Source organism: Rattus norvegicus, chromosome 3 (assembly GCF_036323735.1).
Source record: "Rattus norvegicus strain BN/NHsdMcwi chromosome 3, GRCr8, whole genome shotgun sequence".
In the NCBI taxonomy this organism is placed as follows: domain Eukaryota; kingdom Metazoa; phylum Chordata; class Mammalia; order Rodentia; family Muridae; genus Rattus; species Rattus norvegicus.
In genome coordinates, this window is record NC_086021.1 from 110,517,195 (window position 1) to 110,541,554 (window position 24,360).

Sequence of the window (24,360 nt, forward strand, 5' to 3'; positions counted from 1 at the left end):
CTGTGCAGCCCTGGGTTCCATCCCTGAGACCCCCATGGTGGAAGGGGAGAATCCACATTTTTCTTCTTATCTCCATGTGCACATGTGGAGAGGGAAGATCAGTCCCACTGCCCCCCATACACCTTTACTCATATACTCACCCAAAATAAATAAATATAATAAAAATAAATTTTTAAAGAGAACATGAACTATGCCTGGTGCCAGAGGCCCATAACCCCAGCCTCTTTGGAACTGAGGCAGTAGAAATCACAAGGCAGCCCAGGCAAGTTAGTGAGACTCTTATCTCAAAAAGGGAGAGGAGGTCAGTGGAGAGCACTTGCCTATTATTTAGGTGGTTCAGTCTCCAGTACTGAGGGGGAGAGATGGGGAGAGATGAGGGAAATTGCAGTTTGGATGGGAAGGCAAGCATGTGTCTCCAGGTTAAATAGGGAGAGCCCTGTGCGCCCACCCTTGGAGTCTGAACCTTAGTCCCCTCTAAGAGGCAGTGTGGTTGCTGCTCAGCTTGCATTTCACTTTGCCGTTTGCTAGCAAGGCTTTAGTCAAGTGGCCCAGCCCATGTTGACCTGTGTCTATGGGAGGATGAGTCACTATAGTTATAGCTTACTGGTAGATCTTTGAAGGAGCTCAGAAGTTTGGGCATAGAGTATAGACTATGTACAAGTCTGCTTCCATTCGGTAGTCACTGGTGGTCAGCATTTGGTTCTCAGTTTAGACACCCTGCTCCATGTGCATGCACACACAAAGACTTCTCTCTCCCTGTCTCAGAATGCTGTCCTCGTTTGAACTCCACAAGACAGATTGACCCAGGCATTAGCTGTTCGTTTGATTATTCTCGATGAGTCATCTGCATTCTATGAATGATTGACAGTTTTCCAGGCGCATTTCAAGCCACTTTCAACTTCGTCTTCTTACTTTGTTCCTCTTCCCGTTGCCTCATGAGGCGCCCTTGCCCTTGCCTCCCAGCTTAGACTGTCAGGATAAATAGCATTCGGTTAGGTTTTAGGATCCACTGCCTTGTGCCTCATTTGAATCTCTTTGAATAATATTCCTGCCTTTGCTTCTTAGTGATTTATCCAAGGATGGCTAATACCCAGCAACTGGGTGTTAAATTTCTATATATAAAATTTCATCTCGAGCTAAACCTGGTGGTATAAGCTTATAATCTCAGCACTTGGAACATACAGGGGTTCAAGGCAGGGGTTCAAGGCCATCCTCAACTGCATAGGGAGTTTGCAGACAGCTTAGAATACACGAGACCTCGCCTCAAACAAAACAAACAAACAAGCAAAAACCCAACCATGTCAACTCCCTACCCACCCCTTCCATGGCAAAATCCAAATCAGAGAGTAGAAACACTTTTGGAGAGTGGGATTCTGCAAGCCTTTTGGAAACCATTTTGGGGTGGTATAAATTGTGGTTTCAGAAGCTTGTAGATTGAGTTCCACCCAAGCCCCCAGCTCCTCATGTGTCCTCACGAGAACAGTAAAAAAAGGTAACCCTGTGTGTCCTGATCTTTGTTTTAAGGATGTGTGGTAGGTGGAGAGGGTCCTAAGCAGGGAAAGGGTGCTGCAGTTACAGATCTGCAGTAAGGAGGCTCACCGCACAGGAGGCCTTTGCAAGTCTAGGGAGAATGCCGTAATGGGTTGCTGAGTTTGGAGGGAAGTTATGCTGCAGCCTTGCTGGCTTTAGGATGAAGTGTCTGAAAAATCAAAACTGCAATCAGTCCCACAGAAAAGACATTTTTATATTCAATACTGTCAGAGTCGGGAGGTGGTAGGTTGGGGGTTAGTTACACAGGGACACACACAGACACTCCTGTATGTGTTCGTGCGTGCGCACGCGCGCACACACACACACACACACACACACACACACACACACACACACACTGTTGTGACTGTGAGTGAAGTGAACACAGAGAAATCAGCAGTCACCAGTTCTATTTATTTCCACTGCTGACCATTTAGAAGTTAAGTACTGGTTGGGGATTTAGCTCAGTGGTAGAGCGCTTGCCTAGCAAGCGCAAGGCCCTGGGTTCAGTCCCCAGCTCCTAAAAAAAAAAACAAAAAACTAGAAGTTAAGTACTAGAGCAGTAAATGGAGGGAGGTCTGGAGGGGTTCCCTCAAGTGCTAGAGAGGACTTGAGATGCCTTCATATTAGTCCTGTATTTCAGAGAAACAGATGAAATCATCTTCTCCTCTGAACTGAAATTCTGGTTTGTCAACATAGTGTGCTGCCCTTCTGCTCCTGGTATGGCATGTACCCGACAGAGACTGTGCCTCTCAAGCAGAAACCGGACTTAATTCCTGGGTGACACCTACTTGTGAGAAGGCGGGTTCCCAGGCTTCAGGGTGGAGTTTTCCACCCAGCTCACCACCACCCTCTCTAGGCACTAGTGAAGACTCACTGGGAAGAAAATGGGTTGTCTCCACTCCTACCCACGAACTAGAGTCAGCTGAGAGAACAGCACCGGAACGTAGTAGCTCAGAGAAGAAGTCACTCTTGTGTGCTGGGCTTCCCAGTTGCTGACATGCTGGGGGACATGCTGGGAGTTTTGCCAGTTTACTAGCAGAAAATTGCTTCTCACCCCTATGTGTCAGGGAAGGAAAGAAAGATACTGTCTAGTTTCACCTGAACAAAGGCAGTTGGATTTCTTCACAAGGGCAACAAGGAGGTGTGAGAAAGTTACAGAGAGCAGGGAGGCCAGGGTGAGAGGAACAGGGAGGCCAGGGTTAGGAGCAGGGGCCATGACCAGTTTTTGAAATATTGAGGTGGTAAGAGCAGTTAGGCCTGGTGGCTGATTGGTGGAATGGACCGAGGAGAGAATGGAGAGGGATGACTCGGAAATCTCTTGTTCAGCAACTGAGTAGATGTAGTACTGCTAGGAACTGAGGAGGAGGAAGAGGGGGCTGCTGCCTTGCAAAACAAAGTGAATTCTAAGATTCAAGGATTGGGCAGCCATATGAGAAAATCTGACTAGAAATCTGACATGACTCTCTGTGGATTCGTGGTCCCAGTGATGGCAAGAGAATGAGAGCTGGGCAGAGAGAGCCCTGGAAGCTTACTGGCCACCTGGCCATCTACCTGGCCTGCAGAACAAAGCTCAAGCCAATGAGAGGACCTGTGTCAGACCAAAGGTGTGGAAGACATTGAGAATTGTCATCTACACATACATGCTGCACACACAGGCGTGGGGGGGGGAGACAGAGAGAGAGAGAGAGAGAGAGAGAGAGAGAGAACCATTTCTTGTTCTTTGAGTTTCTTTCTTAGAAACATTAGACCCACAGAGATCCCCTCTCCTTTATACCCTAAATGGACAAGATGGCCAAAATTAAAATACCCATTCCATTTCAGCAACTAAGAATCTCTTCGGTGATGAGGTTCATATTCTAGTACCCCATTTTCAGTTTCTGGTGATCTCCGTAAGAAGAGAAGGGTGAGCATAGCACCCCATGAAGTCTGAGGGACATGCGCGCACACACACACACATACACTCACTCTCTCTCTCTCTCTCTCTCTCTCTCTCTCTCTCTCTCTCTCTGTCTCTTTCTAAATCAGAACTGGAGAGATGGGTTCCGTGAGTGAGAGTATTTGCTGTGCAAGCATCAGGGCCTATGTTTGAAATCCATATTAAACCAGCTGTGGCTGCGAATGTGCCTGTAACCCAAGAGGGTCACTGGGACTCTCTGTGTACTCCAAACGGGCGAGAGACCCATCTCAAGGGAATAAGGTAGGAAGTGATAGCACAGGACACAGGATGGCCTTCTCTGACCTCCAAGTGTGTAAGAGCACTCAAACCTATGCATAATGTGTGCATGCACCATACATACACATGCCCCATACATGCATTCTACATACACATTTTAAAGTGGGATAGAGAGATGGCTCAGTGGTTGCTGTCTGCTCTTCTAGAGGACCCAGGTTCAACTCTCAGTACCCACATGGCAGCTCACAACTGTCTGTAACTCCAAAATCTGATATCCTCACCCAGACACACACAGACATACATGTAGGCAAAACACCGATGCACATAAAAATAAAAATAAATGATTAAAAAAACGTTAAGTCAGCTTTAATACTGACTGCATTATTTTCCTTGCTGAAAGAACAAAATATATATTTAAAAAAAAGATAGGGAACTATTTCTTAAAAGCAAGATACTCATGGCAAAGCTGTGGCTCTGATTATTAATATTGGGCTCATAATTACTCTTGCTACAGTATTAAGTGGAAGCTCCTTTGAATGGCAGACAACTAACAAAATAGGAAGCTATTAAGAGTTGCCTGCTCGTGTTACCAGATCTAGTGACATAATATTTCTCACTGGGAGTCCTTTGACAAGTCAGCTGAATTTCCTGTGCCCTTGCCATAAGAACTGCAAATGTGATCCACATGTCCCAGTGTTGTTTCTGTCAATGAAAAGGGAGTAGGGAGGAGATGCTGGACTGCACTAGGGCCGCCAAGGAGCCCCACCCCCACCCTGGCTGTTTAGACTGTGGCTCTTTTTTTTTTTTTTAAACTCGTTTTAATGCTTAAAGCTAGTTCACCCTAATGTGTTTGGTTACTCAGTTGTTAGAAGTTCTGCCTTAGGGAACCCAGCAAGTTTTAGAGAGTAACCCAGCCACATGCTCTTCCTCCTCCCATGGAAATAAATATTTGAGGAAGTGCTTTGGTTCAGGCCTCATGGAACCAATGCTAGCTGTGATCATGTAAGGGGAGGAGTAGAGGGGCTAGCCTCAGCTACTCTGGCACCAAGGAGGATGGGTAGACAGAACTATCACTGTACCTTCAGGATGGTGCAGAGAGATGTAGCCAGGAAGGCCCAGGTCAGGGGAGGACTGCCCATGTACCTTTGCCCCACAAGAGAGAAATGTCACAGGCTCAGAGGGGAGCATGCATGAGTGAAAGGGCCTTGAATTAAACAGCTGTGCGTGCGCACACACACACACACACACACACACACACACACACACACACACACACGAGCCACAGAATGAGTTCTGGTGGTGAGGGTCAAGGGTACACAGTCAATTGGACCTGACTCCTACTCCTACTGTGTTCCTGTGTAGGTTCTTCCTCCATTGTCCCTCGTTAACAGAAAGCCCAGGGAATCTGCTGTAGCACATGTCAGCACAGTGTGTATGAACTCCAGAGGACTGTCCTAAAATCTCCTGCTGCTGTGTGTTCTTGTCACATCCCTGCATGCCAGAGAGGAGACTCTTAGCTCAGTCTTGCCACATTCTAAGGACCCTCCCAGTTTCTCAAGAAATTTTAGATTTTTTCCCCCGAAAATGACTGGCAAGATTTCTATGACTATTTTCTTTCCAAGCAACACATAAGCAAACACTAGGCAGAAGCTTGCACAGCCTATCAGAGAAGTAGCAGCTCCCAGGATTTGGGAATTCCTGCTGGAGGCTCTGACTGCAGGAGCACTTCCTGCCACAGGTTCTGCTTTTCTGGTGTAGGCTAAAAGACTACACAGTGAGCTGGAGAGATTTACAAGCTGGCATCCCCTGGGATGCTTCTGAAGCTCCCTCCTCTGCTGTTGAAGTGCTAATGAGAAACACTAATTGCACTTGGCTTGGGGCTGAGACAGTCCCCTTCGTGAAGTAGAGAGGGCAGCATCCCTTTACAGTGACTTGTCTTGGCCTTCTGGGCTGAGCTGGGAAGTGGGAAGACTGCGGGCACCTGGCTTTTGAAGGAGCAGGATTGTGATCATCAAAACTGAGCAAGCCAGGTCTCCATGTCACCCCAGAACCCTGACCGTAGCACTCAGGCCCAATGAAGCCTGGTAAAGGGCCCGGAGCCTACAGGCCAGGTCCTTGGCAATTTCAATTTCTGTCTACACATCAGTAAAACCCCAGCAGAACTGAGTTCTCTCTCATTGTGACCTCTGAGGCACTAGGCAGAGCAAAGACCCACATTCCCAAGACTCAGTCGGGCTTGTCCTATGAGTCTGTTGGTCAGGACAGGAGAATGGGGCCAAGCTCTGGGCACAGTAGCTGTGACACGGTCTGCAGAGTTTCTTCTCCCAGTGTGACTTCACCATCTTGTTCCCCAACAGGTGTCCTCTCCCTCCCTGCCTACTTCAGTCCCTACAATGGTGGGTCCCTGGGCCATGATGAGCGAGCAGATGCCTATGCTCAGCTGGAGCTTCGGACACTGGAGCAGTCACTCCTGGCTACCTGTGTGGGCAGCATCTCCGAGCTGAGTGAGTATGGGGCTTGGGGGAGAAAGTGAAGCAGAGCTCTCCACTGGGTTCTGGCGCTTAGACAGGCCTTCCCAAGTCCTCTGTGTAAATGACCTCCCATCTCTTTCTCTAGTTCTCATCTGTGGCATCAGTTCTATTCAAAGCACTAGCCACCACTTGAAACTTACATATTTACTCATAAATAATTTAGTTTTCCATTCCGACTAGAAAATGTTAGAGTCACAAGGACCGAGGCTTGCTCCCTTTTGCCTGCAGCTTTCCCCAGTACAGAGAACTTTCACCACCCCAACATCAGCTCCTGGTACTCAGTATGTGTGTAAGAACATGAGTGTAAACCCATGTATGCATTAGAAGAGGTGAGTTCTGTCCCACCCAGTTTGGCTTCTGATACTCTCCTGGGTTTGGTCTCTATTTTGGCCTGGCGCTCCTTAGGACACTGAGGAAAGACATCTCCATTGCATCTTCTGAGAGACAACAGAACAGACTATGTTACATAGCACATTACCTGGTTCCTCCCTCTGAAACCAAAAGTTTTGCTAACCTACTCTGTAGGGGAGGGGACAGAGGTGGAGGCAGATATTTTAATTTTTGATTCAGACACTAAAGACTTTAATGAGGCTAGTGATACTTGGCACTGGGCACCATGGACCTGGAATTCACCCTAGGCTTTCAGTGCATTAACTCTCTGTGCCTAGCCTGGGCCAGCCTGCCTGGTAGGTTAGGAAGCTACATTCTTCTAACAGGTCTAGCTGCATGGGGAGCTCTGATCCTTGGGCTTGCTCTGCCCTTCCATACTCATGAAAATTTAAAGAGAAAGAACCAGCAGAAAACAAAGCACTTCTCTTTGAGGGTGGCCAGATGTTAGAGGGCTTATTTTGAAGACAGTGCTATGTTCCAGACTCTCACCCGCTGTGTTTATTTGAGGCTCATAATGAGGGCTAGAACAACCTTCATGAAAGCCGCAGCACCTCTAATCAAGTCATGGTTAGTGGGGTGAGGGCTCACTTTCCCATGCCCAGTGGGTGGTTCTGGGCCTCTGCCCAAGGTCTCCTTGAGCTCGGGATCAGTCACTTCTCAAGAACTATACAGGGATGTCCCAAGAGTACCAAACATCCACCTGCGTGACAGCCCAGCCCAGCCAGCTCAACGATTCATGAGCACACTGTGCCAAGGGACCATGGAGTCCCTGAGCTCAATTACAGATCGAAACATCGCAAAATAGATTTAAAATGGGTATCTAGAAAAATGAGATAAGATATGTAAAATGAAAGCCAGAACTTTTAAAGTCATTCTTAGATAAACACCATCAAATGGCTATGGATGTCATTTCAGGTATTTTTCTTTTCCTGAGACAAGGTCTCAGGTACCCCAGGCTGGCTTCAAACTCACCAGCATAGTTGAAAATTACCTTGACCTTTTGATCCTGCTACTCCTTCCTGTCTCCTCTAAGTGCTGGGATTATAGGCACGACGGGGCAAGCCCCAGGTTATTCCATGTTGCAGACCAAACTCCGGGCTTCATGCATGCTAGGCAGGCACTCTATCAAATGAGCTACATCTCTAGCCCTATGGGTACCTTTTTAAAAATCCACTCTTCATTTCTAGAATTAAGCTGTGAACTATTAACAGGTTCTTGGCTGGTACCAGTGTGTGGCCTCTCCCAGTTCACAGAGCATGGTAGGGGAGGTGAGGCCCCAGGTCTAGTCCTAGCTAACTTTCATGCTCTTTGCAGCTGTGACCCATTCTTAAACCCCTGGTAGCTTACTTTCTCTTTTTCTATAATGGAAATAAAAACCTTCTTCCAAGGTGGCTCTAAAGATTAGATGCGATTTTTGCCTATGGGGTTTGTTGTTGTGTTGGGTGTTTTTCTGTCTACTATAAAGCTTACAAAATAGAAAAATGACAGGAGTTAAAAATCACCCAGGAGAGATTCCAAGGCAAGCTGTGGCTTTGGCCAAAAATGGGTTGTGGAGCTGCCTAAGCTTTTACACATGTCCTGTTTGCGTTGTCTCCAGGCAGCTGTCCCTTGGTCTTGGAGAAGAACTACCCTTAGCAAGGGTTTAGATGAGGAAGCCAGATAACTCTTCTCTGCCACCTTCGTGGGTTTTCTGAACCTCTGAGCCCCTGTGTCCTGTGTTCTGTTAAAGGAAAATTCCAGAAGCAACTTTTCCCCTTGCTGCCTTAAATCTCTTACCTGCATTCTGGCTCGAAATGAGCTGCCGAAGGGCGCTCCACCAATAACAATAAAGCAATAACAATAATTAATGCTAATGACTCCTACCTTGTCCAGCTTTTGGAATGCTATCTCAACACAGCATCTCTTTGATGCTATCTCAGACACTTTGATTTCTCTTTCTTGTAGTCCTATGTTTCACCACTGTTACAACATTTAGACCTAGAGAAAAGCGAGCCAGGTTTCGGCTTTCTGCCACCAACTCAGCTGGTACTGGCACAGCCCCTGCTGCTCTTAGTGCCAGTTTCTGCCACCGAGGAGCTCCAGGCCAGGGCTGGGATCTGGCCTTGCAGTACCAGACTCCTTGTCCTGGCAACTGTGGGGCAGTGTGTGACTGTAGGTGGTGGTCCCGAGGACCTCAGGAGGCTCAGATAGGATGGAGGAATGTTGATAACAGGAAGTCAGTGATGCTGGTATTATCTTCAGCTTTAATAAATAAGGGCTTGGTTCCAAAGAGGTTAAGTGCTTCTCAATTATTATTCCTTTGACTCCTCAGAATTGATTGTGTGCTAGCATTTCCATTTCACAGACAAGGAAACTGAGGCTCTGATCATTACTTAAAGCACACAGACTAGAAGTAGTTGACCTTTGATCTGAAGCCACAAGTGTTGGACTCTGGAGTATCATCTCAATCAGGTTTCTCAGTGATGATTTTTAGGGCTGAGTATTAAAATCACTAAAGGACTTAACATTTTAAAGATATCATATCCCGTCCCAGACTAATGCAGTCAAGAGTCTGTGGACATGGGCCAGTATCCTGACCCCACTATCACCAGCCCTTTTGGCCCTGGGATTGGCCAGAGTCCCCAGGCAACAACTATAATTTGGGGAATGAAAAGAGTGAGGAGGGAAGAGCCGGTGCCCACCCTGGTCGGGGTAGCAACTGGAGGGCTCTTCCTGAGTGGGATGTTCCAGCTGTGGTCATTCATCCCTGCTTGTAGCCAGTGCCCATCTCTGTGGCTGTACTGGGAGGACTTGGCAGTCAATAGGCTTAAGTCAAGCCTTAACTATTGTAGCATTTGAAAATGAAATGCATGCACAGTACTACGTCCTTTACTCATCGGGCAGTTCTGACAGCCTTGTGTGGGGGAGATTCTGAAGGGCTCTGGAACACAAGAAATGCAGAATCAGACACCCGTAAGCTGAGTGACGGAAGCTGATGGATAAAGTAATGAGTTGTCTCTGCTGATGTAGTTACTTCATAAGCACAGTTAAAACCTGATCATTGCTGCTACTCTATAGAGTTGGCTGGGTCCATAGGCTCCCTGTGGATAGGGCCATCCGTGAGGGACTGCTGAGTTCAGGGAGACTGGCCCTCAGGAGAGCCCCCCTGAGTTCTCAGGCCTGGAGAACACAAAGGCGCCACTTGTCCTAGAGCAGAGGGGCCTGCAGGTGCGTGGGGCGGTTTCAGACCAGCCTTTCTCAGCATTGTGGCCTCACACAATGATGGGACATTTCCTGTCAGGGACTGCTAGGATGTTGAAAGGACTAAGACAGAAACATAACACAGGATATGGGGACCTATGACCCCACGGATTCCTGTAAGGCAGGGTAAAGCCCTTATCACAAAGAAGTTCATGGGCTTTAGAGTCAACTAGTTGACAGCCCACATACTCCACTGCAGCTTCCTTGTGACCAGAACACATGGAGTCGGGGTATGTTCAGAAAGTAAGTCTCAGTGCCTCCAACTTAACATGGGATGTATGTGACCCTCGTACTGTAAGCATTGGGTTGGGTTTCTAGTGAACTGCATCCTCTGTACATAGTCTTCCAAAGGCCCAGGGTTTTGCACAAGACAGCGTAAGAGAGACTCTACACAGAGCCTGTGCTTTGGCTGGTTCCCATGGTCAGAGAACAGAGGGAAGGCCCCTAGGGCGGTGGAGAGAGTGGAGATGTTGAAAAGGAAAGCACATTAGCATAAGTTCTGGAGGAGGACAACCCTGCCAAGTGTTTGTAATTCAGCTGTTAAGGCAAGACTGGAAATGAAAGGGAAACCAAATTGCTATTGTGCATCTAGGTGACAGTCTCCTCCTCAGCCTGTTGACTCTGGGGTAAACAATAATTATACTAAGTGAAGGAAGCTGCTACCCTAGGAGAACGTGGGCTGGGAACTCAGGCTTGTCCTTTCCCTCCTTCCCAGGTGATCTGGTCTCTCGAGCCATGCACCACATGCAGGGGCGCCACCCTCTGTGCCCAGGCACCAGCCCTGCTCGCCAGGCCCGCCAGCCACCACAGCCCATCACATGGTCCCCCGATGCTCTCCATACACTCTACTACTTCCTGAGATGTCCACAGATGGAGTCCATGGAGAACCCCAACCTGGATCCCCCAAGAATGACCCTGAATAATGAACGGTAGGTATCATTTTTGCCTGAACACCAAGTAGGAAATGCTCACAACACACATTTATCTTCTAATAGGGCAAGAAGCATCCTGGAGCTGGCTTGCAGGTCTTAAGGGTGGGCTGGGTGCTCAGACAGATGAAGGCCCATGTGTAATATGATATTCCTTACCCAGGGCAGATGTGTTGTGGGGTCACTGAGGGTGGAAAGTGAATGGGCTTTAGTCTCAGTGTGGAGTTGGTCAGCTTAGCCTGCACCAACTAGCTCAGCTCTTAGAAACAGCAGTTTCCTCTACAAAACGAGACATCCTCGAAGATCTGTGGCAGTGGGGCTGAGCGAGCAAGCGCTTTAAGAAAAACCGTGAGGATAGGGGTAATTAGCCCTCTATCAGTGCTAGCTGTCACCTCTTTGGGTGACAGTGCCGCTGTTATAAGAGCTCTTGGGCATGTTTGGCCCCATGTGCTTGTTTCTTAGGTGAGAACACAGAGGCTAAGTCAGGGTTTTGGGGTTTTTTTGTTTGTTTGTTTTTTGTTTTTGTTTTGTCTTCAGGGCTCCAGCCTTTTGTAAGCTGAACATCCTTACACACTGTAGCCTTCCCAAGGGTGATCCAATGAGGAGCTTGAGTAGGGGATGCCTGAATGCTGTGTCAACCTGAGGGCAGGACTTCAGTTCTAGGTCTCAGAGGTCTAGGCCTAAAAGGATTTTTAAAAACAGTTCACCAGAACTGGAAAGATAGCTCAGTGGTTTAAGCACTGCTCCTCCGGAGAATTTGATTTGATTTGATTTCCACCCACATAGCAACTATCCACAATCATCTATACATACAGTCTCAGGGGATCTGATGGCCTCTTTTGACTTCTGCCAGCACCAGGCGTGCATATGGCTGACATACATACATACATACATACATACATACATACATACATACATACCTGTAGGCAAAACAGCTGCCTCTGTTGTCTTCAGGTGACATCAGCCTGCTCCTCAGCAAAGCCCCCTTCCCCAGGGCCTCTGCAGTCTTGTGTATACATGGAGGCACAATTCCATGCTCTGGTTGATTACAGACAGCTTCCAGGAAGCACTGGTACTCCTGAGGACATACAGTAATGTTTGGAGCAGAGCATGTAGTGCTGTGACCCAGACATTCATGAACCTGGAGACCTTTGTGCAAGGTTCTAAACACAGGTGCTTCCTGACCTCAGCTGTAAATACAGGAGTGGTAAAGAAGACTGTTAGAGCATTCCAGGAAGGCCGGTGCCCAGTGAGGATTTACTATGTTTCAAACACAATGCTGAGCACTTTATGGGTGTGAATTCCTACCTTTCACGTTCTACCAGGAAGGAGGGCACAGAAAGACTCAGTAACTAGCCCAGACCACAGAGGCGGTGCTCATAACCACTGCACCATATAGCCTGTAACCGAAAGAAACAAAGCAATAGTGTCCTGGCACACACACAGGAGTAATGCTAGCAGTAAATGCTACCATCATTGTTGCTATTACTGTTATCACTATGATGTCAGCAGCATTTTCTCTCTCTGGAAGGCTGGGGAGCCCATCTGGGCCTGACCCAAAACAAGGCTGCAGCTGGAACCCAAGGCATTCTGAGAGTCTAGCCCATACAGTAGGAGGCGGAGCCAAATCTCAGGCCCCCCACCCCAGCTGTTTCTGCTTTGTGGAGAAAGTGTTGTGGTTGCAAAAGTTGGCTGGGAAGGAACAAGGGCTAGGCAGACTGCGTTAGAGAGAGAAGAGAGGAGACCTGCTTGCTGTTTGGTAAGGATCTGGAGAGGTGTGAGGCCTAGACCCAGCCCCCAGCAAAGCCAGCTTGGATAAACTGGACAAGGAGCCTGCTGCCCTGGGCCAGGCTTCTAGGTCCTCAGGCTGTGGTTCCCACCCCAACCCAAGCATTTTGTGGCAGCAGCCTCTGGATATGCAGTGCCCCCTCCCCCATGATCCTAACAGGCAGCATTAGGCTTCTCTATGGCAGGAGTCCATTATCTGCATGTGGTGGTAGCCACTGAGTTTGAATAGTAACATACACATGTGTATGTGTTTAGAAACCAATTATCTAGAAACCACACTCTGCAGCGTGAGTCTACTGGTCACAAAGGTATTTTTCCATGAATCATTTCAAACAAGTATTAGATTGGTAGGAAATTGGAACCACCACTGTGGGAGCAGTGAAATCCAAAATCTTCAAATCTTAATACGGAAAAGCAGATGCTCCAGAGATCCCAGGTACAAAACCCTTTGTGAACTGATCCCCTCTGCTGATGCAGGCCCTGCTGTGCCTCACGCTTTCCTGAACAAGACAGACCCAAGAGGCTGTGGAGAGTGCTGGGCTGTGCCCCAGAGCCCCTTGAGACTCTGCCACCCCAACATCGTCACCAAAAGGCTGAGGAAATTTGCCTTCCTGTAGTAACTGGAGTTTTCTAGGATTCTAGGGCTTTGTTCTTGTGAGCTCACAACACTCTCCTGACTCTACCTGCTTCCTCCCATGATTTCCTTCCTCTCTTCTCATCTCAGAAGCATGTAACCCAAACCAGTCAGAGCCTGTGATTCCAGGTATGGTAGTGAATGTCTGGCCTGAAGCCCTTCCGTGGGGACCAATGTCTGGGTCTCTTTGGGATTAAGTGAACTCATTTACTACCTCATTCCTAGGGGACTTATTTGGGTGACCAGGGTCTGGTGGTGTGGTTATTCAAGTCTTCTCTATTTTTGTTACAAGAAATATATGAGGACCTTGAGTGACCATAGCGCTGCAAGTATAGAGGAGCAACATACTAGCAGCCCTTTAGGGTGGAGCACGTTGTGACATTCTCTTCTAAGCCTATACTGTTCAGTGGGGCCTCTGTCTCTCTCTGCAAGGCAACCTTCCCCTAGACCAGTGAGCTCCGTGCTTGGGAAGGGACTTAAAAAGAAAAAGGAAAAAAAGGAAATTAGAGTCACAAGCAGGGCAGGGCTTGTGGAAAGGAGTAAGAAGGCATTCTATGGCTGTGAATCAGGCAGTATCCAGGAATAGTGTACACGCTCTGCTGCAGGGTCCTGAGTTCCATTCACGTATGGGAAAATAGCCCTACACTGGGGCGGGTTGTATGTGTGCTGTGAGATGTATCATGATGTCCCTTTTAAAGAGCATTCTATCCATTTCTGTTTGTTATGATCATATTTATCAGAAGGGTGGTGTATCAGGCCTGGGCCTAACTAGTGAATGACTAGAAGAGATTAGAACTACCCTCCTGAGCTCTGGGCCCTTGGCTCTTTACAGTGTTTCAGATTGTTCTTCTCCCTGGCCCTAAAACTCTCAGATATCAGGAGTGGGTCCCAGCTTTCATGTCTACCTGCTCAAGGCCCCTGTAGCCTCACCTGCCTCTCCTCTACCAGGACCCCACTTGTTACCCTTGAGAGCTCTGCCCTCCCAGGATGCCTTGCTTCCTGGCAGCTCAGTGTCACAGCACCAGCCAGACATACTAGGCAGAGCCTAGAACACAGGGTTAGTCACAGCTGCTGCCTTGTGGGGTGTGACACTACAAGATTAATCTTAGAAAGTGAAAGAAGCTCTTGTCAGGGATCCAGGAGTCTGCGCCTCCCTCCCCTGAGGCCTGGAAGATGATGGGCAACCATCTGGCCATGTGGTCCTTGATGGTGGTAGTGCCTGGAGGCAGAGGGTTGGCCAGCTGGAGTGGCAGCCTAGACTGTAACCATCCTGAGGAATGAGGAGAAGGAGGACTGTGTAGACATGCATGAGAGGCAAGAGACCTGTTCTCCTGCCAGCAAATGCTGGACGGTGTCATCAATCATTAAGAATAGAAGAAGACACAGAGCTAAATGTTCAGAGGGGTCAGATTGGGGGAAGGTGACCAGACCTGTGCATCACAGTCCAGGACCCTGAAGAAGTAAGGCCAGGAAGACAGAGTGGCAATTACAGTGGATGGCTACCAGGCTACTTGCTCATAACTTGGGTCTTAGCTCCAGTTCCTTTCCTCCCTCCCTCAGCTCTACACAGTGCCTTTTTGTGGAGGGAGATCTCCTCCAGAGGGTTGGAGCCTGCCAGCATCTCAGACCCTAAACCAAGAGTGTCTGTACTGGAATGGAACCTTGCAAGACCTGGTGTTGTTGAGTCTTCATTCAGTTGGTATAGCTTTATCTAAAGGATAAAGCTGAGCTCAAAGACATACTTTTTGAACTCAACGTTGCTGCATTTCACAACCTTCGGTCATCAGTGTGAAGGAAGCTTAAGCTCTGTGGCAGTGTGTTTCTGGCTCGAAGCCTAACCAGCTTCAAATCCCCAAACCAGATGGCCTCATGACTGTCATTTCAGCTTTGTGTCTCAATCCTGCTTAGCATAGGAACAATAGTAGTAACTTCAGGATGCTCTAAGATACACACACACACACACACACACACAGTATCTGGCATGTGGTGTATGTGAAGTCTTCATTACCATATTCAGGAGAATCTCTGATAGATCAAACCTGGAGCTTTACCCAGCCCTCAAAACACAACCAGAGAAAATTCAAACTTAAGCATGGCTTAGACAACAAAAGCACAGGGCTTCTGGTATTCCTAAGTGCAAATATGGCAAATGTAGGACAGCCCCCACTCATCCCCCAATCATTACCAGTTCCTATTTAGCAAATGTTTCAATGGCAGGCTGTGGGGTAGTAATTTGCCATTGGAGAGCATATCCTCAGAGATGTGTTCTAAGAGTCCAGTTCAGCATTTCTTCCTGATTCCAAGAGACTGTTCCTTCTTGGTAATATGGAATTCCAGGCCTGCTTCTTTAGGTGCTCTCCAAGTTCTGGGGGCATGATCCTTACACAGATGAGCCCCACAGTGAGGACAGGCATTATTTTCCTTTGTTCTATTCCAGATGCAGAAGGGTGATGTTTGGAGGCACCCACCGGTTGGCGTTCAGAGTGTTGCATCTAAGTGGCTCGTTAATCTTTTGCTCAGCTTGCGAAAGTGTTTTCTTACCACATAATAGAAATGATGGTGATGGGAGCTTCAAGCTACTGACTTGTGATTCCCTTAAATACCACATCAAGAAGATTTGCAATGTTAAGCTCTTTTCTCCCTGCCTCTTCCCCGCTTTTTGTGCATTAAATCTCCCATCTGTTTACCCAAAATGGAAGTAAATGAAATAATAGCTATTGAGTGATTTAAGTATTCTTCCATGTTCCCCCAGTTGACATTTCCAGTAACCTCCAAAAGGACTGGTATGTAGTTTTCAGAGCACACAGCAAACTGTCTCTCCCACCCAAGACATAACCTGTTGTCTCTCCCTCTTTTTTCTATTTGAAATGACCTTATTTAATGTTAATGTAAGCAGTACAAGTCTCCCTTGTTTCTTAGATGTCATTAACACACAGAACAGTCCCTGAAACACAATAGTCAGTTAAATATTGTCTTCAGTTAGGAAAATAATCAGTGGCACCTAATGGTTGGGGCCTGTGAAGTTAGAGCAAAGGAGTTCCTGCTTTATTATTTACCAGCTATGTCTACAAGCAAGCGTTTTAATTTCCCAAACCTCTTACTTGAAATGAAAATGACTTGACCTATTTCCAGCTGAGTTCATGGGGATCAAATAGGATAATACATGGAATAAGCTCCCCATTTTTAGTTGTTGCTAATGAGTTATTATCATAAACTTATGGAAGGACTAAAATAGCTGTCATGTTTAGTTCACAGATAATCCCAAAACATTGGTAAGCTTAAAAATCATGTATACTCAAAGTATGTATTTTCTTCCCTTTGCTTACCTCCTTCTTCAGTGTCAGGCTTTACTTTCATATAACTCAGCAGTAGGTAAGAAACCTGTGAAGAGCAAAGAGGATGGAGGTAGACCAGATGTCCCAAGTTGAGGATGAAGGTAAAATGAGAATTGTTTGAAACTAAAGTGTTTATAGATCTGTTAGAGTTTAGATATATTGTAGACTGCTACCCAAGGATTCAAAATATTCTACAGCCTGGGTTTTTCTCTGGCCAAGCAAACTATCAGTCATTTTCCAACATTGATTTTGTATTGTGTTCTGGCCTCCTGCTCATTGAGGTTGGGCTACCATGGTACCTGTGTGTGACCTGCTGCCAATGCATACCTAGGAGCAATATGATCTGATTTGATTATCATTGTTTCGGTAAGAAGCAAGAATTTAGCTTAGCAGAATGTTACTCTAACTTTTCCATCCCTTTTCTTACCCACAGTCCAGAGGGTAAGGGAGTCACTTCTGATGGCAGTCCAGGGTGCATCATCCTTAGAGAACATTAAGGGAATTTGTGTAGACTCTCAACATCAAGACCAAGCCTGCCAGTCTCTGAAGCACTTTACACAGCTCTCTAACAGTTCTTTGCCCATAGTTCTTGGAGGAAACTTTTCTTGTTCCCATTTACAGCAGACTGTAGGTCTGAGCAGGACTGAGGTCCTGAGAAGGCCCCAGACATGCCAAGATCTCAGCTAGGAAGAGGCAGAGTCGAGTTCAGGCCAGGAATTCTGATTATAACAAACCAGGGACTTCTTACTGTGCACAATGGTAAGTCTCTTGCCCTCGAAGACTGAGAGGGCAAGTCTCGGACCTCTCCATCAGCTCCCTCCCCTCCACTGTGACATGGGTGGCTGGCTCTCAATTGCTTCCCATCAGACTTGGTTTGCTAGCTCTGGGTGGCCAGCCTGAATGTGGGCATCTGCCAACATCCGAGAAGGAGCGAGCCAGGGATTTGGGGCAGACAAAGAAAGTGGCAGTGCCAGATAATAGAGTACGGAGACAGAACAGGATCCTGGCCAGGCCTCTGACAAGTGCCCCTGCGGGCTGCCCGTTGCCTGGGACTTCCTGCCTCATTGTTGCAACCGCCAGTCTTCACAAAAAAAAAAAAAAAAAAAAAAAAAAAAAGAAGACTGGGAACTGCCTGGCCCAGGCTTCATTCATTTGGAGTTGGTTGGGTTTTTTTTTTTTTTTTTTAACATGACAGCAACAATCCCTTTTGTCTATAGTATGGCTGGGTTTCTGAGTGCCTCATGTGAGGAAATCCCAGCTCTCAGGGGAACTGCTCCTGCTTTTCTGAGGTGCTTCTTTAGGCCCTTCTGGAGATGGTGTAGACCCTGACAGTGAGAGCAGCTAGGAGCTTTGGTAGATCAAGAGCCAGACCAGGCTCGTTTCTGGCCTGCCCTCACCTGCCTTCCAGGCATCTTCTTAGACTTATTCCTTCCCACACAACCCAGACAAGCAGCCTCTCAGCTGGCTGTGACTTGCCCTGCCCCCTCCCTTTCCACTGTTTACTATGTGCAGTTTTGGAATGGGGTTTTTAATACTCCTTAAGCCTGGGGTGCGCCCTTCGAGACTCTAGTTCAGAACCTGTTGAGGTTGTGAGTACAAAGCTGGAGTCTGGGCGCATGGGTACATGGCCCATGGAGGTGATCCATTACAACTCCTACTTCTCTATCAGCCAGCAGGTTCAGTGTGCCTTATGTGGCAGCTGGACATCATGAAAGACCTCCCAGTACACTTGTCATGTTTTCTAAGGGCCATTAACTAGCCAGTCTAGTTATGGTTGACTGCTATATGACCTGAGTGGGCCTTGACTGTCACACTGGCAAAACATGAACTGGTGCCAAATGCCCCTAGCAAGCAGCCGAAGGGTCAGAGGTAATATGCAAATGGCCTCAGGCTTGCTTGGCATAAGTTGGTGTCCAGATACTAGCAATATAGTATGCAATTGAGAAGTCCATGCCAGAGAATTCACAGGGCTACAGTTGGGCTGTGTGTGTAGAAAGCAGGGTTAGAGTCAGCCCAGGAGCTTGCCTTTTCTTCCTCATTTCTGACTGTGGTAGAACACATGCTTCCATCCATCCATATCCTCATCCCCACCCATGGGGTCACTCTCTACCTATCAGGAATTTCTCTCCACACATGTTCATCTATGTCCACCTCAAGTTCAACATGTGTTGTTTTCCAGAAATTTGTAGAAGCTCTGTATGTGGTTCAAGTTTGTCGCTTTTCTTCCCTAGACTGCAGGTGATTGGGGAAGCAAACATAGAATGATTTCACTCAGCTATGTTTGAATAGAAATACTCATTTCAAGGTGTTTTGTGAAATATTTTAAAAGGGCACCATCGCTCGCTAACACCAGCTACTCTGTGGCCCCAGGGGTCTCATTTCCTCCATGGCTAGCCCCGTGCAGCAACCACCAATCTTGCTGTTCTCTTGCTGTGGGTTCTGCCCACATTCCCAGCTATCCGCTCCCTGTGGTTAGCTGTCACAAATCCCAGTAAAGTCAAAACTCTAGAGACTTGTAAATTATCAGTCAAATTTATATTGGTAAATTATCACCCCACAAAACATCCACACAATGAACTCAGAGCAAATTGATATTGATATAAACTGCCCACCTAGATCAGATAAATTGTCCAATAATTATCCACCCCTTTTAAGATATTCATAGCCACCTGTGGCTATTTAAAGCCGTGTGGAATCTGGATCTTCTTTCTCTTCTTCTATCTTCCTTCCTTCCTCCCTCTGAATCCGCCCTTTTTAAATATTCCACACAACATAAAGGTCTAGCCCAAAGACTCCACCAGGTAGCTAAATGAAGTTGTCTTCAGTACAACTGAGCCCTGGGATCCTGATGAGGCTACCTTCCTGGTAGAGGCCAATGAGCTATGGCAAGTGCCCACAAGATAAGAGTGCTTGCAGAAGTCCTTGCTTGTGTGTCTTTTAGATGGTGAGAGAATGTAGGTCCTTAGCTGTGTCATGCAAGCATAGAATGAGCAAGTGGGTCTCTGGCATATAGCAGCATTGGGCCCTGTGGATGAGGTGTGACCTATCCAAGAGAACCATACCACACAGGAGTTGGAAGAGGCTTGCTATCACACTCTTACCACCCAGTGTGTGGGTAGCAGTGATACCCTGGCCTGCTGGGTCAGTCACTACCCTCTAGGCAGCAGTGCTGAGACATGCTGGCCAGAGTGGATCTGATAGCCTCAACTATGAAGGCTTAAGACCCTCCCTGCTATGTGGAAAAGAATGTGATGGTGGCCTGCATGTAGTCTCCATTGGCACCTAGACCTCACCCACATAAGATACCACTGGGCGTCAAGGCCAGCCACCAAAGACGGGGTTGTTTTCTCTCCATCATGACTCAAGACTGCATGCTAGCACAACCACATCACCATATCTGCCTCTCCCTCTCCCTGCCTTATCCCAGTATTCTAGCTACTTTCCTAGAGCCACCTTAGCCCCAGTCTGTCTGGTTCTGGGAGGTCCTCATGGGACATGGCCATCTTTTTATCTAGGAATTAATTGTTTTTACCTGAAGTTACCTGAAGCCTTCAGGAGCAAAAGACAAGGAAGTCCTTCTTTATCTTCAGAGTGCAGCTCAAAAATGAATGGGCCCCTAAGAACATTACCCAAGGGCTGAATAGGAAATATGCCCTTTGTTATGAACTCGGTAGATGGCTCCTAATGGAGTTTCTGTGCTGAAGGATGGCAGGAGATGACAGTGAGCCTTAGAAAAATTGTACTCAAGGGAAAAGCCCACAAAATCCCATGCAAATAAAAGAATACAAACCTGGTGAGCCCTGGTAGGGCATGTTGCTGAAAGCATGCCAAGCGGGTGGGTGGGAGGAAATGCCCTTGCAAAACAGGCCATGTGGGCCAGCAGAGGGGCCGCTGTAGAGAAAGATTGTCTAGTTAAGTGTCGTAACACTGTGAGGATGAAGGTCCACTTTACACCTGCACATCCCTGTGTTGGCAGCAGCTCTCCCCTTCTCTCTCAAAAGTGCTCCAGATTGCGAGACATGTTACAGATGCCTTTCATTTCGAGATGGGTCACATCTTGGTAGAATAGAACCATCATTACTTAAAAATATCCCAAAGTAAAAAAATTCATTGATCTGGGCACTATTTCATTTTTGGTTTTGTTTTGTGTTCTTGCGATCCAGTCTGGTCTTGCTACATAGCCTAGTCTAGTGTTAAATTCATTCTGTAGGCCAGATGGTCATTCTTACCACTGTCTCCCAAGTGCTAGAGTTACAGATGTGTGCTCCCATGCCTAGATGCCCAGAGGCTGATCGTGAATATAGACAGTGTGTAATAAATGTTGTTGGATACTGAGCTAAAAGTAAGAAGCACGACGGCTGTGAGGATGCAGACTCACCAGGTCCCAGAGTTCAAATACCATTAGGTAAAGCATGGTAAGTCAGCCAGACATGGTGACACACACCACTGACTAGGGACACAGGGGATGTGGAAGGCCTGCCTAGTCTACATAGTAAGCTCAAGGTTAGCCTAGACTGCATGGTGACACCTTATCAAAGAGGTAAAGGCAGGCAGCAAGATGGCTCAGCAGGTAGGGGCTGCATTCAAGCCTGATGACCTGAGTTGTTAGATTCTTGGGATCTACATGATAGAAAGGACTGACTTTCTATCATACACAGTCACACACACACACACACACACGCATGCACGCATGCACGCACGCATGCACGCACACACATACACATGAATAATTTGTAAAATTAAAGCAAAACAAAAATAGAGCTAAAGGACAAACTGAGTGGTCATGAAATATATTCTTAGAAGGACCTTGGATGGTATTCACTTCCTGGTTCACACCTCAGCTCTGTCACTGCTACATGAATGACACTGGGTCCTCTGTTTGCCCATGTGCAAGAGTACACACTAATAGTGATAGTACCTGCTTTATAAAGTACCTGTGAGGATTAATCAGTGGATGTAAGGGACTTAAAATTACCTGCTCTGTAAAACGTACTCATCGGTGATTGTACCGTTTCATCCTCGTGTCCCAGTGGTCACACAGTTGATTACACATCATTGCTGATGGCTCCTTTGAGACCTGTAGAGCTGCCACTAACGTGAGGCCAGGAAAGGATCGTACCTCATCGTGACTAGGCCACGTTTGAAATTGAAATCAAAATACCATTAAATTTAGTCTGTCAAGGCAACCATCCCAATCCTGGTGGGCTAATACAAGGAGTCACTTGAACTCCGAGGTTCAAGGCTAGCCTGGACAACAGTCTAGCAAAGTGGGGAAAGCCAGACAGGGTGTATACACTTGTAATCCCAGGACTCAAGAGTCAGAGTCAGAAGGATCATGTGGGAAGCAGCATGATCATCTGATCTACAGAGTGAGCTCTGGACCAGTTAGGAGTACATAACAAGACCTTGTCTCAAAACCAGGCAAGCAAGCAAAAAGCAAACAGTACCCTGGAAGCCTGGGATATAACTCGGCGGTAGAGCACTTAACATGTTCAAGGACCCGAGTTCAATCCCAAGCCCCAACAAAACAACAAAAACCTAGAAATCATCACATGTGTAGCACATGTGGCAAGCTTCTTCTAGTTCCTCTAATCTGAACCAGATGAGTTTTAACAAGAAACTGTATCAGCCCCATCCCCAGAAAGCCAAAGCCCTACCTTCAACAGAAGTCACCTGATTCTAAACAGGGATCCTGCTATGATCAGCCCAGTGTTCTGAGGCCGCGAGGCTCAGCCAGGGGGACACAGGCCTGGGGGTCTAGGAAGAGAAACGTGCTTAGCTCTACTCCAAGCTGAGCCAAACCATGCTGGTTTACCAAGCAATTCTAGGAAAGTAATTAGTCCAAGATGTAAGGCGAACTAGAATCCCTTTCTTTGTGCTGGGTTGGAATGTGACTACAGTAGGACAATATTGGCTTTATTCTACATGGGCGTTTGGCTTGGTTTGGGGCCACAGCAGCTCTGGAAGTCTTAGAGAAACCAGGAAGAAAGCCTCAGGCTGGCACTTCAGAGCCAACCCCAACTCTTCCAGAGAATTCTGTCTGTGGAATCATCACTTGGTGGAAGAATCTGGCGATCTTTGCAACATTTCAATCCTGCTCCCTGCCTGCCCATATGGTCGGATGGAAGGCAAGGGGCAGCGTGCTTTACAGTGAGGTCTGTGGAAAGAGGAACCCGTCCAAGCAGCCCTATAGTTCTACTGGGCCTCCTGTTGAAGGTGGAGCAAAACTGGAGAAACTGAGATCTGAGGCCAAAAAACCACAGTAGCAGTCTCCTGCCTCAGCTCTCAAGCTCCTCTGCTCCTTCTTTCTTAGTGCTCTCAGGCTGTGTGAAGATGGAGAAATGTCCTTGGGAGTAAAACTAAAACTGCTGTCCGTGTTCCTACTCTACCAGCCCATGAGTTGCTGTGCCCTACACACACAAGCAAGTAAACCCCTGGCCCAGCCTCGTGAAGCTGATGCCTCATCTCATAGCCTCGGCCAGTAGGCATCTTTGTTCTTCCCCCAATTCTTCCTGTAAGAGAGTCAAAGGGGTACAGACCTCAGACATCAGGTTGGGAACAGAGGCATAAGACTCTCTCTTGCCCACGGTTAGGGCTACATGGCCTATAGGTATAAGCCAGTGTCCATCTTTTACTAACCTAACTCTTCTTCCAAGGCCCCTTCCCACCTCAAGAAAGAAAGAGCCTCTTTGAGTTAGAGATTAGAGGTTCCCTGTCCTGTGGTGTAAAGACACTGTTTATGGGACTGTTGTCCTGATAGATCACACATGGGCGGGGTAAGCTTTTCCCAGGCTGCAGGGGCCTCTTAAAATCAAGACCTTCCAAAGCTTGTGTGTGTGTGTGTGTGTGTGTGTGTGAGAGAGAGAGACAGAGACAGAGACAGAGGCACAGAGACAGAGACACAGAGACAGACAGACAGACAGAGATAAAGACTGATTAGGCACAAATAGCATGCAGTATGTTTTGGGAGCTGCTGATCCCTTAAAGTTGCCCCCTACTACCACATGTTGGTGACCCACAAGCCTCTAGGACTATGATTTTTGTAGTCACCTCTCCTGTGTAAGTCTCTTTATTGCCAAGGCAAGAGTTTGTGCCTCCAGAAACTTTGTAGCTCACTCTCAACATAGTGGTTGCATTTGTTTTCTGTTTTATGAGCTGGGCTTGAGTGGCTCGTGGGCAGCCTGCCTGCAGGCTTACGTGTTTATGCTGGCAGCGAGAAGGCGGGGAGTCAGCTGACCTGTAAGAAGGCTGGAGCTGAGGCAGCCGGATTTCTATTATGTGTTTTCTCTATCAACAGATACTAAAGCAGTAAGAATAGTTAATGTTTATGGAGAACATACCATGTCCCCGATGTTCTTCTGCTAAGCACTTTGTGTATATACTTATAGCTGTCTTGGGAGGTACTCCTATAATTTAGACCCATTTTGTTCATATGGAAATTGTGACTAGAAGAGATGAAGCTACTGGTCCAGTCACAGGGTTTTGATCAGTGGGAAAACACCTGATGCCAGTCAGCCAGCCAGCCAGCCAGCCAGTCTCCTTCCAGAACCATACATTGTGTCTCTGGTCCGAAGGTACAGTTACTACAGAGTCTACAGGTAAAGAAGTCTTCTGACCATGGAAGAAAGTGTATAAACATTACTCTAACCCCTTCTTTAATAGAAAGCCAGGTCCACAGAGGTCAATGGCCTTCCTGAGGTCCCAGTGCTACTGAAGCCACTAGAACTTTCTTTAAGGGAGGGCACTGCCCATGATGATCCCAGGTCCTCAGGACCCTGATTGATGGATGTGTGTGAAAGCCCTATGC

At 47.3% G+C, this 24,360-nt stretch overlaps 1 protein-coding gene across 1 annotated transcript in view; it reads left to right on the forward strand.

Annotated features, from left to right (window-relative positions):
• Abtb2 (ankyrin repeat and BTB domain containing 2) overlaps positions 1 to 24,360 on the forward strand; it is a 153,817-nt gene that overhangs the window by 107,523 nt on the left and 21,934 nt on the right. Inside the window, 2 exon segments of the mRNA NM_134403.2 lie at positions 6,064 to 6,210; positions 10,583 to 10,796. Coding sequence (NP_599230.2) covers positions 6,064 to 6,210; positions 10,583 to 10,796 — 361 coding nt within the window.